At 46.7% G+C, this 12125-nt stretch overlaps 1 protein-coding gene across 12 annotated transcripts in view; it reads right to left on the reverse strand.

Moving 5' to 3' along the window:
• Positions 1-1989: 1989 nt before the first annotated feature.
• Positions 1990-12125, reverse strand: part of mgat4b (alpha-1,3-mannosyl-glycoprotein 4-beta-N-acetylglucosaminyltransferase B) — a 31342-nt gene continuing 21206 nt past the window's right edge. For 2 of the 12 annotated variants that reach the window (XM_061685092.1, XM_061685095.1), the window contains exons 7-15: positions 12049-12124; positions 11855-11969; positions 11233-11363; positions 9483-9590; positions 9219-9412; positions 8345-8423; positions 8185-8272; positions 5052-5159; positions 1990-2717 (exon numbers count right to left, since the gene is read on the reverse strand). In XM_061685092.1, the coding sequence (XP_061541076.1) occupies positions 2683-2717; positions 5052-5159; positions 8185-8272; positions 8345-8423; positions 9219-9412; positions 9483-9590; positions 11233-11363; positions 11855-11969; positions 12049-12124 (934 nt within the window). In that variant the 3' untranslated portion in view covers positions 1990-2682. The other 10 variants (XM_061685093.1, XM_061685096.1, XM_061685094.1 and 7 more) reach the window with 9 other exon arrangements.

Raw genomic sequence — 12125 nt, forward strand, 5'->3', positions numbered from 1 at the left:
CACCTTATAAACATTTAAAACAACTCGGGTTATTTACGTCATTGCATTGCTGTCGCATGCCGTCCAAGCTGCCACGTGTTACATTAAACAATTAAGGTACTAAGTACATTTGAAAAAGGCCACACAAGAACAAGGGACTATTGAAGGAATAAAATAGCATATACAGGCTGAACAGGAGGGGTCCAAGAACTGACCCTTGGGGGACCCCAATAGGTCATTGCCATTCGATGAGATTGAACACTTCCAATGGTTGCAAAATAACTCCTTTCCTCCAAGTATGACCTGAACCATTTGAGGACTGTTCCATTTAGTCCTACCCCGGTTTCCAACCTGTTCAGCAGTAGATTATGATCTACCGTATCAAAAGCCACACTGAGATCCAACAGGACCAGAATTGTCAGTACTCAACCTTATATCATTTAGCACTGTGATAAGAGCTGATTCTGTGCTGCGATGAGTTCGGAAACCTGATTGAAGTTTGTCAAAAAGTCCAATTAAGTGCAAGAAATTGCTGAGTTGATTGCGAATAACTTTCTCAACAATCTTGGCTATGAAAGGGAGATTTGAGACGTGTCTATAGCTTGCTACCATGGACGTGTCCAGCGTTCTATTTTTTCGAAAAGGCTTTTAATGGCAGAGCTGCCTTAGGGAACTCGCTTGACTGAAGTGAGCAATTGATTATTTGCTGCAAATCAGCTAGCACAGACTTCACTTCACAATGGCTTTGAAAAAGTCCGATGGTGTGGAGTCAAGACAGCTCGTTGATGGTTTCAGCTGCTGAACCGTTTTTTGGTCAACTATCAAATTCTGACATGGTAATAATAAGAGTTTTTCCTGGGTGGCTTCAGATTGAGTATCATTTTATCATTTTGCTGATTTGTGCTGATATTTGACCTGATGGATTGTATTTTTTCACTCAAATAACAATCACATTCACCTCTAATAGACCTCTAATAGACTTTGTCTATTAGAGGTCGTCGTCAATTAGGAGTTTAGTTTTTCTCCACTTACGTTCTGCTTTCCTACACTTTGATTGAGAGGTCTGTACCATCGTTGTGCTCCTCCACAGTGTTCTAGGTCGCCTCAAGATCGACTTAGTTTTAATAAGAGCAACAGCATTCATGACATTTGAGATTTTCCAGGTGAAATGATCCAAATGTTCATCAACTGTCTCAGCATTCACAGTTTGTGGCACAGCTATGGTCTCCGTAAACTTAGTTTGATGTATCTTTTCTGAATAGACATAGAATAGAGGTTGTCTGAACGATTAAATAGAAGTGACATTTTATCCATTCATCCATCCATTTTCTTCCGCTTATCCGAGGTCGGGTCGCGGTAGCAGCAGCTTTAGCGGGGACGGCCAGACTTCCCCCTCGCCAGCCACTTCCTCCAGCTCTTCCGAGGCATTCCCAGGCGTCCGGGAGGCATCCTACCTAAACAGATGCCAGAGCCGCCTCCTCTGGCTCCTCTCGATGCGGAGGAGCAGCGGCTCTACTCTGAGCTCCTCCTCAAATGTGGTCAAGGACGACACAGTCGCTGATGCACTTCGATCGCCTCATTAGCACGAGCGCTAACAGAATGCACCGCGCATCGATACGAGAACTTCTGTGGGCTCCAACCCACGCCACGACCCACACTCAAGAGTTCAGAGAGTAGTCTTGGTCAGTCCCCATGCGGGTGTGTTATTTTTACAAATGGTTGACCAATCGAAAGTGTTGAAAATGGCTCGCCCTCTTTGATGATGCAATGTTAATGGAAAAGTCAGATGAGAGGATTCTGCCAGTGATATGTTAATCATGCTTGATGGTGTTTCATTTGCTCTTAGACTGAATTGAAAAGCGTTCCCCTTCAAATTCTGATTATTGTAGTTTGTAATACTGCATGAACAATTCATGAATACAAAACAACATTGAGTTGTCTACAAACCCAACAACTTGGACAAGAAGCCAGAATGAATGAAAGAAATAAAACAAATTCAAACATGTTGTCGATGAGTCTTTTAATAATTTATAATTTTATCGGCTATTGATATGACAAAACAATGGACGTGACATAAAAGTAGAAAAGTGTCAAGTACAGAAAAGTACCTCTCTAAGGTGTTGTAATGCTTGATCCTAAGTAATACTCGGAGCACGTTGGAGTACAAAGCCGTGTACAACAAACGCGGCGTCCTTCCGACACGCTGCGTGCGATGTTGCTGTCATGTGATCATTTCTTCCCGTCACGTGACTGGAGCAGAGAAGGTCGTCGTGAGCTCACGTGCTCCGTCGCTCTTCCGGAGGGAATCGTGTGTCCGCCAGAAGAGGAACGTCCGCTTGACTGTCTGACCGTCAGCGAGCCGCACAGGAAGTCACGAACGCCGCAGCGTCAAGGTTGCAGCAAAGGATCGATTGTGGCTATCGGCGACATGTGGCGGCCAGGTGGCTTCGGGCCAAGAAGACCACCGCCTCTAAAGCAGCACCTTCAGGATCATCATCAGACGTCGGTCCTTCCGTCGCCACTCAAGCGTCAGAACGTTGGACATGACCTCAGCTTCCTGTCACGTGACCTTGTGTCATGCGTCTGAGCATTTTTTATGTTCTGCCTGCAGTTGGACAGTGCGACCAGTCGGCGGCGCTGTGGCACCGTGGAGGTGGAGAAGCATGACTGAGCCGGAAGGAAGTCCCAGAGACCCCAAGACCCTCACGCGCTCATCACTCCGCTTTCTTGATGAATAGCTGATGAAGAGGACGAGACAACGCAGAACAAACAATCAGAATTGTGGTCATCATCATCATCATCATATTATCCATCCGTCCATTTTCTGCAAACTCCGCACAGGCGGGACCGGGGATTGAACCCGGTCCTCAGAACTGTGAGGCTGACGCTCTAACCAATATTATTAATATTATTACACAAAACAAACGAGTTCTAGAAATTAACAGATAGAAATTGTATGTTTATATTCCAGGTACTGTATGCAACCTTGAAATGCATGAAACAAGTTAAATTCCAGAAATTGACTTTTTTTAATTCAAGGGATTTATGCATTAAAAAGGATACAAAGTTCACATTCTGAACATAAACTCAAATTCCCGGAATTAACACATTAATTTCCGGGTATGATCACATCAAATTGGTTAACTTCCATCAATGTGAGTGCGAATGGTTGTTTGTTGACAGTGCCACCAGAAAGTATTCACACCCCTTCACATTTTCCACATTTTGCTGTTCCCGGCTTATTCTAAAGCTGATTTGAGTAGAGTTTTCTTTATAAAATTCTACCGAAAAAAAAAATCCCAGAATGACAAAGTAAAAACATATTTTCTGACATTTGCCTAAAAAATGGAAACATTCGAACATAATGGGTACATAAGTATTCACACCCTTTGCTATGACACTCCAACTTAAACTCAGGTGCATCTGATTTCCACGGATCATCCTTGAGCTGCTTCAACAACTTGAATGAGTGCACCTGTGGAAAATTCAGTTGATTGAACATCATTTGGAATGGCGCACACCTGTCTATAGAAGGTCTCGTAGTTGGCAGTGCATATCAGAGCAGAAACCAAGCAATGAAGTCTAAGGAATTGTCTGCACACCTTCGAGACCGGATTGTGTCAAGGCACAAATCTGGGGAAGGATACAAAAGAATTTCAGCAGCATCGAAGGTCCCGAAAAGCACCTCGGTCTCGATTATTCGGAAACGGAAGAAGTTTGGAACCGCCGGGACCCTTCCGAGATCTGGCCGTCCGACCGAGCTGAGTAACCGGGGAAGAAGGGCCTCGGTCAGAGAGGTGAACAAGAACCCTATGGTCACTAAGCCGGCGCTCCAGTGTTCCCTTGCGGAGATAGGAGAACCATCCAGTAGGTCAACCGTTGCTAACGCACTCCGCCAATCGGGTCTTTATGGTAGAGTGGCCATAAAAAAAGGCACGTGGGAGCCCGCTTGGAGTTTGCCAAAAGGCACCTTAAGGATTCTCAGACCTGCAGAGACAAAATTCTCCGCTCTGATGAAACCAAAATCGAACTTTGTGGCCTGAATTGCAAGCGTCATATCTGGAGAAGAAGAGACACTGCTCCTCACCTGGCGAACACCATCCCTACTGTGAAGCATGCTGGTGGCAGCATCATGCTGTGGGTCTGTTTTTCTGCTGCAGGAACTGGGCGACTAGTCCGCATAGAGGGGAAAATGACAGGTGGCAAATTTGCTCCAGAGTGCTGCGGATTCCCCTGTGAATGTCCTCGCGTGGCCCAGCCAGAGCCCGGAGTTGAATCCGATCGAACTTCTCCGGAAAGACCTACAAATGGCTGTCCGCCGACGCTGCCCGTCCAACCTGACTGACCTTGAGAGGATCCGCAGAGACGAATGGGAGAGAAGGCCCCACGACAGGTGTGCCAAGCTCGTGGTGACGTACCCAGGAAGACTTGACAACCAAATATGAAGCCAAGGGTGGGAATACTTATGGACCTATTATGTTTGAATGTTTACATTTTTAGTACATTTGCACAACTGTCTGAAAATATGTTTTTACTTTGTCATTATGGGATATTTGATGTGGATTGTTTATTTTTTATTTTTACAGAAAACGATACTCAAATCAGCTTTATAATAATAGGTCTGTAACATCGCAAAATGTGGAAAAAGTGGAGTGTGAATACTTTCTGGTGGCACTGTATACGTGCCCTGTGATTGGCTGGTGACCAGTTCAGGGTGTACCCCGCCTCTCGCCCGAAGTTAGCTGGGATAGGCGGCAGCACGCCCGCCACCTGAGTGAGGATAAGCACTATGGAAAAGGCATGGATGGATTGAAATTAACTTCCCAAATTGCAACATCAACAAGTTAAGTTCCTGGTATGATAACACATTAAATTTCAGAACTGAAGACTTTCAATTCACAGTATTAATGTGTTCAATTCCAAGAATTGCCAGTCTGAACAATTACCAGTATTGTAACGCGATACATTCCAAGTCTGAACATTTCCAGGAATGACAACATGAAATCCCTGTAATCAACACATGATTCAGTATTTTGGCTATAGTGGCGGTCTAAACAGCGGTCGGACCTCACTGAGTATGGTCCAAACCGGAGAGTCGGTGATGACGGTGAGGCGCATGGCCTCCAAGGGTCCGAATGTGGGATCCACTTCCCCCTCTGCGATGCCCTTCCGGAACATACCTAGGAGAAGATGAGACGATGAGGAAAGGATCAATGCGGTCGATAACGTGACATCACTAAAAGCCTCAGCTGCCTTTTGGGGGATTTCTTGCCCATTGATTACTGGATCATAGCGCTCAGGAAGGAGACGGTTCTGTGTCCCACAGACGACCGTGCTTTGGTCCCAAATGTGCACATCGACGCAGGAACAAAAGCAAAAACCTTGTGAAGATGCTGGCTGAAACTGGTGTGAAGCGTGTGGCATCATCCACAGTGAAACGAGTACTGTACCGACGTGGGCTGAAAGGCCACTCTGCCGAGAAGAAGCTATTACGAATTGTTACAGTTTGCGAATGCACACGGGGACGAAGACCCGGGGGTGGCATTATCATGTTGTGGGGTTGTTTTGCTTCAGGAGGGACTTCACAAAATAGAGGGCACCATGAGGAAAGAACATGATGTGGAAATACTGACGCAGCATCTCAACATCAGCCAGGTACCTCTAAGTTGGAGCATAAATAGTTGAGTTTTCCTTACAAACACTGGTTCGTGCAACCTAAATAAGCCTCGTCGCATGATCTGACAAGGCCTGCTAGGATGAGAGGGAACATCTTCTAAGATAAACAGAACGGTCCAGTTGTGATCGATTCAATGCCCTGAGAACGAAATGACCTTGAAGAATGACAATCTTCACAGGCGTCAGCCAGGATGTTAAAGCTTGGGCGTGAATGGGTCTTCCAAATGGACAATGACCCCAAGCAGACTGCCAAACTGCTTACAAAGTGGCTGAAGAACAACAAAGTCGATGTTTTGGAGTGGCTCTGATTGCAAAGCCCCAATCTCAATCCGATTGAAAATTTTATGGGCAGACCTGAAAAGGCATGTGCTAGCAAGGCGGCCTACAAACTGGGCTCAGTTACACCAGTTCTCTCAGGAACAGGCCAAAAATTCCAGCTACCTTTTGTGAGAAATTTGTGGTAGGAGTTCCAAAACATTTGACGTAAATCAGACAGTTTCAAGGCAATGACACCCAATACTCATGAAATGTGTGTAAATTTCTGACTTTGAAGAAAGTCATGAAAAATTCTCTGAAAAAAATAAACCTCTCCTTATTCTGGAATTCAGCAAATAGAAATCATCCTAATTGACCTAAAACGAGAAAAGTTTCATCTCATTTCATGTCTGACAGTGATGGAAAAAAAGCATAAGGTGTCTTTTTATATAGCGTACAGTATGTAAATATCTGGTTTCACCTGTATGTATATTAGGGGTTGAACCGATTGGTCAAGAAGTCGACTTTACAACTGGATGTTTAACCCTTGAAGTCGACGACCGGCTCACCACGTTTTTTGCCACCTCAGCTTCCAGTCAGCCAATTTACAGACGACTTGTCGGAAATGTCCGTCGGACAAGAGGCGACACAGTCTTCATACACTGCGCGGATCCAAGAGTATGAAAATAAGATGGTGGTGGATGAGAATAGCGGTTAGCATAGCTCGCTTTGCCTATTCTGATTGCTGTGGAATGCTAGTAAAAGAAAATGCGAGTACGAGACTGGCCTGCCAGCGGTCCAGACCTGTCTCCCATTGAAAATGTGCGCAGGCGCATTATGTAGCTTAAAATACCACAACAGAGACCCCCGACTGTTGAGCAGCTCAAGTTGTACTGTGCATCAAGCTGGACAGGGAAAGAATTCCACCTCCAAAGCTTCACCGATTTGTATCCTCACTTCCCAAAAGCTTCTTGAGTGTTGAGCGTGAGGCTCAGCGTTCATCATAATCCACGTGCTTCCCTGTGTGAGGTCGTCTTCCCGCTCAGGAAGCACGTGAGCACTAATGGGATTATCCTGATGGCGGGGATGTGTGCTCCTTATTGCTTTTGACACACACACACGCACACACCAGCGCGCACTAAACACACAATGATCTGATTTAATAAGTGACCATCAGACTCTTGATGGTTTTTCGGTGGTTTTTGATGCTTTTTTTGAGGCTTTTTAGTGGTTTGGCGGTCCATCGTGGTTTTGGTGCAATGCTGCTTGTAAGTGGAGGAGTCCCACTCGGATCCGCTTTCAATCAATGAAACATTCAAACACTGGGATCATGTTGTTGTTTATGATGTCAGAATTTGCTCAATGACAACCACGCCCTGACGATACAGCAAATGTTTGATTGGACACAAGGACTATGCTCAGAATTGTTGTTATTTTAGTGGACTTTCAGGAAGAAAGGTTCAGTTGTATTTAACTTTTTATGTAGAAGATTTAGATGGCTTTCCGAAAATGTCCAGGAAAAACCTTTACGTAGTAACTCGGGAATCGGAGTCGGGAATGAGTGAATGATTCCGAATGCAGCGACTGCGTTCAGAATCATTCACTCATTCCCAACTCCCGAATCACGACAAAGGGATTTTGATGGAGCAGACCGAGTTAGTTCCTAAAATGTTCAATGACAATCCCTTTGTCGTGATTCGGCAGTATTCGATTCAGCGTTTCAGTTGGAGAGTCCACCGCATTGATTCGTAAGTTGGGAATGAGTGACTACGTTCGGAATCATTCACCCATTCCCACCTCCCGAATCACGACAAAAGGATTTTGATACAGCAGAGCGAGTTAGTCCCTGAAATGTCCAATGGAAATCCCTTTGTCGTGATTCGGCAGTATTCGATTCATTGTTTCAGTCCTAGAGCCCGTTCTCGTGATTTGGGAGTTCAGAATGAGCGAATGATACCAAACGCAGCGACTGTATTCAGCATCATTCACTCGTTCCCAACTGCGGAGACAACTTGGGCTGGAACGATGAATCGAATACCCTGTAATTACAATCGGGATTTCTTATGTAGTGGACGATATAGTTGAGTCATAATTCACATGAAAAACCCTTTCGGACCACGACTCGGGCACCGCTAATCCTTACTGTTGCATAACTGTAAATCAACGTCAGCGAGTTCACCTTCCGTCATAAATATTGAACAATGAAGTCAATGATAATAATATGATATTGTTTGAAATTCAGTATCTTTCACAAAAATGAACATGTCGACCGACCAATTCGGATGAATCCGTCTTCTGTGCGATGGTATTTCTGGCTTTTGTCCTTCCCGTCCGTCAAAGCTTCTTTGTCCGCCTGAATGTTCTGGAAAACACCAAACGTACGTCGCACTCTGGATTCCGAAGTTTTTGTTGCAACTTGAGTCGAAGGCCTCACATCGAACGGGAGAACCTCCACAGACGTGTTGAGCAGCTTGTCTCCCGGATGCTCGATGTTCCCGCTTCGGAAAAAATACCTGCAAATTGTACAACATGTTAGCAACAGCAAAAGCGGTTGTTCCCACAAAGCAGAGAGAAAATCTTGTCGCCGTTGGCCAGGCGGAAACCTCGTATGTCCCAATCTGGTCAACGTCCTACTGCGTCACAACTCAATACGATATGTCTGACCTCACGTCTTCTGCTATTTTTATGCACGATTCACCAATTTCACGAACTCTCTTGAGCATGTGACTGTCCGAGAAGTATCGCGGAAGTACTCAGCGGGAGCCGTGCGGCAGTATGTCGCATCAAGATCGGACGTCTTATTTCGATCGTATCGCGTGAGAATAGTCAGGTTAGATACACTCGAGTAAGCCTGTTTTGTTCAAAACGGTTCGCAGGAATGCTCGTGGTGCCGAAGCAACGAGTCAGCCATGAAGGTAGGAGCGTGCAAATTTCTTTCCGTGGTCATCATCTGCATGGTTGCATCACTCGCGGCTCGGAGGAAAAAAAAAGAGTTTGAGAAGATGATGCGACCACAGCCGTCTCCGGCAAGTCGTTTGAAGCTTTACAATTACTGTCAAACCTATGCTCACTCCGTATTGCATGTTAGCATGAAGCACGTGACGTTTGTTATGGTAGGGTTCGCTTGAACATGTTGGTGTCCAGATATGCAGTTTATTTTTTCAACTGGAAGTGACGAATAAAGCGCTTGAAGCGAGCGAGCAAGCTCTGCCTCTCATTTGGAGAAGTGCGAGAGAGAGTGAGAACAGGTGCTAATGAATGCTCGAAAAAGTGTCTGATAAACCGCACTCGACTGCACTAAGTCGAACCTCTCGATGCGCACGGGCGTGAAGAAGCGTATCCGGATGAAGTCGCCCGCCGCGGGCGTGAAGGCCCAGAAGAAGTCCTCGCCGAGGTAGGCCTTCTCCAGGGTGAAGTGCTGGTACGTCTTCAGGCTGGTGGTGACCTCGGCCGGCGGGTTGGCGTGGCCCTTGTGGAGGGTCTGCTTCCCGAAGTCCTTGTCCTGAACGCAAAACACTCGCGTTCGGCTTCACGCTCACGCCGGCGTCGCCGTCGACGTCCACGTGGTTCACCTTGAGTTTCTGTATTTTCCCCGCCAGCGACGAGTGCGTTCCCACGTGTTGGAAGAGAGACGGCTTGAAGCGGATCCTCAGGTTGGCTTTTTGCCGGTCGCAGTGTTTCTGTGGACCACAAGACGGGAAGACGTGAAGCCTTGTTTGTGTGCTCGGGTTGCTTGATGTGGGAAAAGAAGAAGAATAGACCTTTTCATGATGTTTGTCAAAAAATAGGCGTGGCTAGACTTCCAGGTGGCAGAAAAGCGATTGTCTAATTCTGGCTACATTCACACTGCAGGGCATCAAGCCAAATTCGGATTTCGTTGTTCAATTAAATTGTGAATAGTCGCTTTTATAGCAGACCCGGTTAGTCCCTAACATGTCCACCGAATGTCCCTTTGGGGTGATTCGGTCGTCGGGAATGAGAGAACGCTTCCTAATGCAGCGGCTGCGTCCGGAGTGATTTATCATTGCTGACTCTCGATTTTTATATGGCAGACCGAGTTAGTCCCTGAAATGTCCACAGAAAGTACGTTTGTAGTGATTCGGGCCAAGCGGGGATGAGTGACCGATTCCCAACGCAGCGACTGCCTTCGGAATCATTCGCTCATTCCCGACGTTCGAATCGCCATATTGGTACTCTCGGGCTGAAACCGTCAATTGAATGCTCTGTAATTACAATCGGGATTTCTTATGCAGTGGACTACATAGTTGAGTCACAATTCACGTGAAAAGTAGTTTTGGACCACGACCGTTAATCATTACTGGTGCATAACCGTCGGTCAACGTCAGCTAGTTCACCTTCCGTAATAGAGATTGAACAATTACATCAACGATAATAACGTGATATTGTTTTACACTACAAAATGAATACAAACAATCCGTGTCGGAATGTGTTGCTGTATTTGTTTCATGCTGAAAATAAGAAAAGATGTCAACTGCTCAATTTGGATGAACAAATTCCGATTTTGAAATGCGGACGGGACGCATCTGTGACGTAACACGCATGCGCACAAAATAGGACGTCACGTTGCGCGTGCGAGGCGCCGTGTTTACGGAAGTCAATCGGTTCCCGCCCTTGCGTAGGTCTCGTCACTCCGCATTTGTGCCAATTTCCAGGATTTTGTCCGAGGTTTCTTTCCCCTATTTATAGCATGTTCTTTTCACCACTGACTGTTTTCTGCTCCTTCGTCCGCCGTTGCTTTTGTGGCGGGTCCGTTTTGTCGAATAGCTGCGACGTTTGGGTCGGATGCGTGCGAACTGCGCGCCCGGAGCGCGCTCGCGTCGGACATACATGCGATTTATAGCCACGTACAAAAGAGGCTTGGCTCGGAGATGAAAACAAAACAAAACGGAATTGTACTGTTCACACCGACTTGCAAAAAATCTAATCCAGGTAACATTGGGGGGAGGAAACAAAATCCGAATTGTCCTCGAGTGTGAACTGTGAACATAGCCGAAGACTTGAACTGAAAATGATTGAAAACCAAGTTGTTTTGTGTGTTTTGGGCTTGGGTTTTCTTTCCCAAAAACCCAAATGAACCCCGCTGAGCCAAACCTCGAACGATCAACGCCGTCATTCCCGCGACGGGCACACGTCTGACTCCTTTTCGACAACTGACCTCATGTGACATCTTCTTTTCCACCGACACTACCCACATGGAACCTGCAGCGCTACAGAGAAGAAAGCCTCAAACGTCCGCCTTCTGCCACCCGGAAGGTCGCGTTGGTCACAAAGGTCAGAGGTCACGAGTAGGCACCGACTGACCGCGTCCTTCTCCGGGTTGCACACTTTGACCCACATGATGTGATCCAGCAGCCAGTCGATGGGCTTGTCCTTGTAGAACATCAACATGAACTCCGCGATCAGGGACAAGTCCGAAGACTTGAACATCTTACCTGCACGCGCGCACGCACACACATACACACGCACTGAGAATCCCACAGAGTCAACACCTGAATACGTGATCAGTTTTAGTGAGGATGATGTGAATTTGGATCATTCAATGACACGGTTATTACATGCATAAAACATTTCATTGAAACAAAAATCACAAGGTATGACCAATGGGGATCAGGATAGTCATTTGTTCCAGGATCGGGATTTTTGGGTGAAATGGGAAGTTTTTACGCCGCGTAGTCGTCGTGTTGTCGCTACGCCATCGTCGTCGTGCAGCCGATGTGTATTTGTCGTGCGTTGATTCGTGAACCCTCTGATGCGGATGAACGAATCGAACACACAAACGACATCGGAATCGTCTTTATTTGCCGAGTCTGTCAAAAAGAGTTGGAGCTGCTCTAGTGCGACGACGGACGGCCCACGTGGCAAGAAAATACTCTCGAATCAATCAACGGATCGATCGGAAGGCGAAAGGTCGGCGGGCACCCACCGATGAAGCCGAGCTGCGAGAATTCCAGAATCATCCAGTCGTCGGAAGGCTGCTGCAGGGCGAACTTCTTCATGGTGCTCAAGTAGGCGGGCCGCGCCACGATGTCGTCCTCCAGCTGATGCCGCACACACGCACGCGGGTGAATGTCGTGTGAGCCCGTAGGCGTGTGTGTGTGCGCGCGCGCGCACGTCTACCTGCACGTAGTACGTCCCTTTGGCGCGCGCGTACATCATGAGGAAGCAGTAGTCGAGATTCTGCTTGGTGCGCCACC

Source organism: Phycodurus eques, chromosome 9 (assembly GCF_024500275.1).
Source record: "Phycodurus eques isolate BA_2022a chromosome 9, UOR_Pequ_1.1, whole genome shotgun sequence".
NCBI lineage: Eukaryota > Metazoa > Chordata > Actinopteri > Syngnathiformes > Syngnathidae > Phycodurus > Phycodurus eques.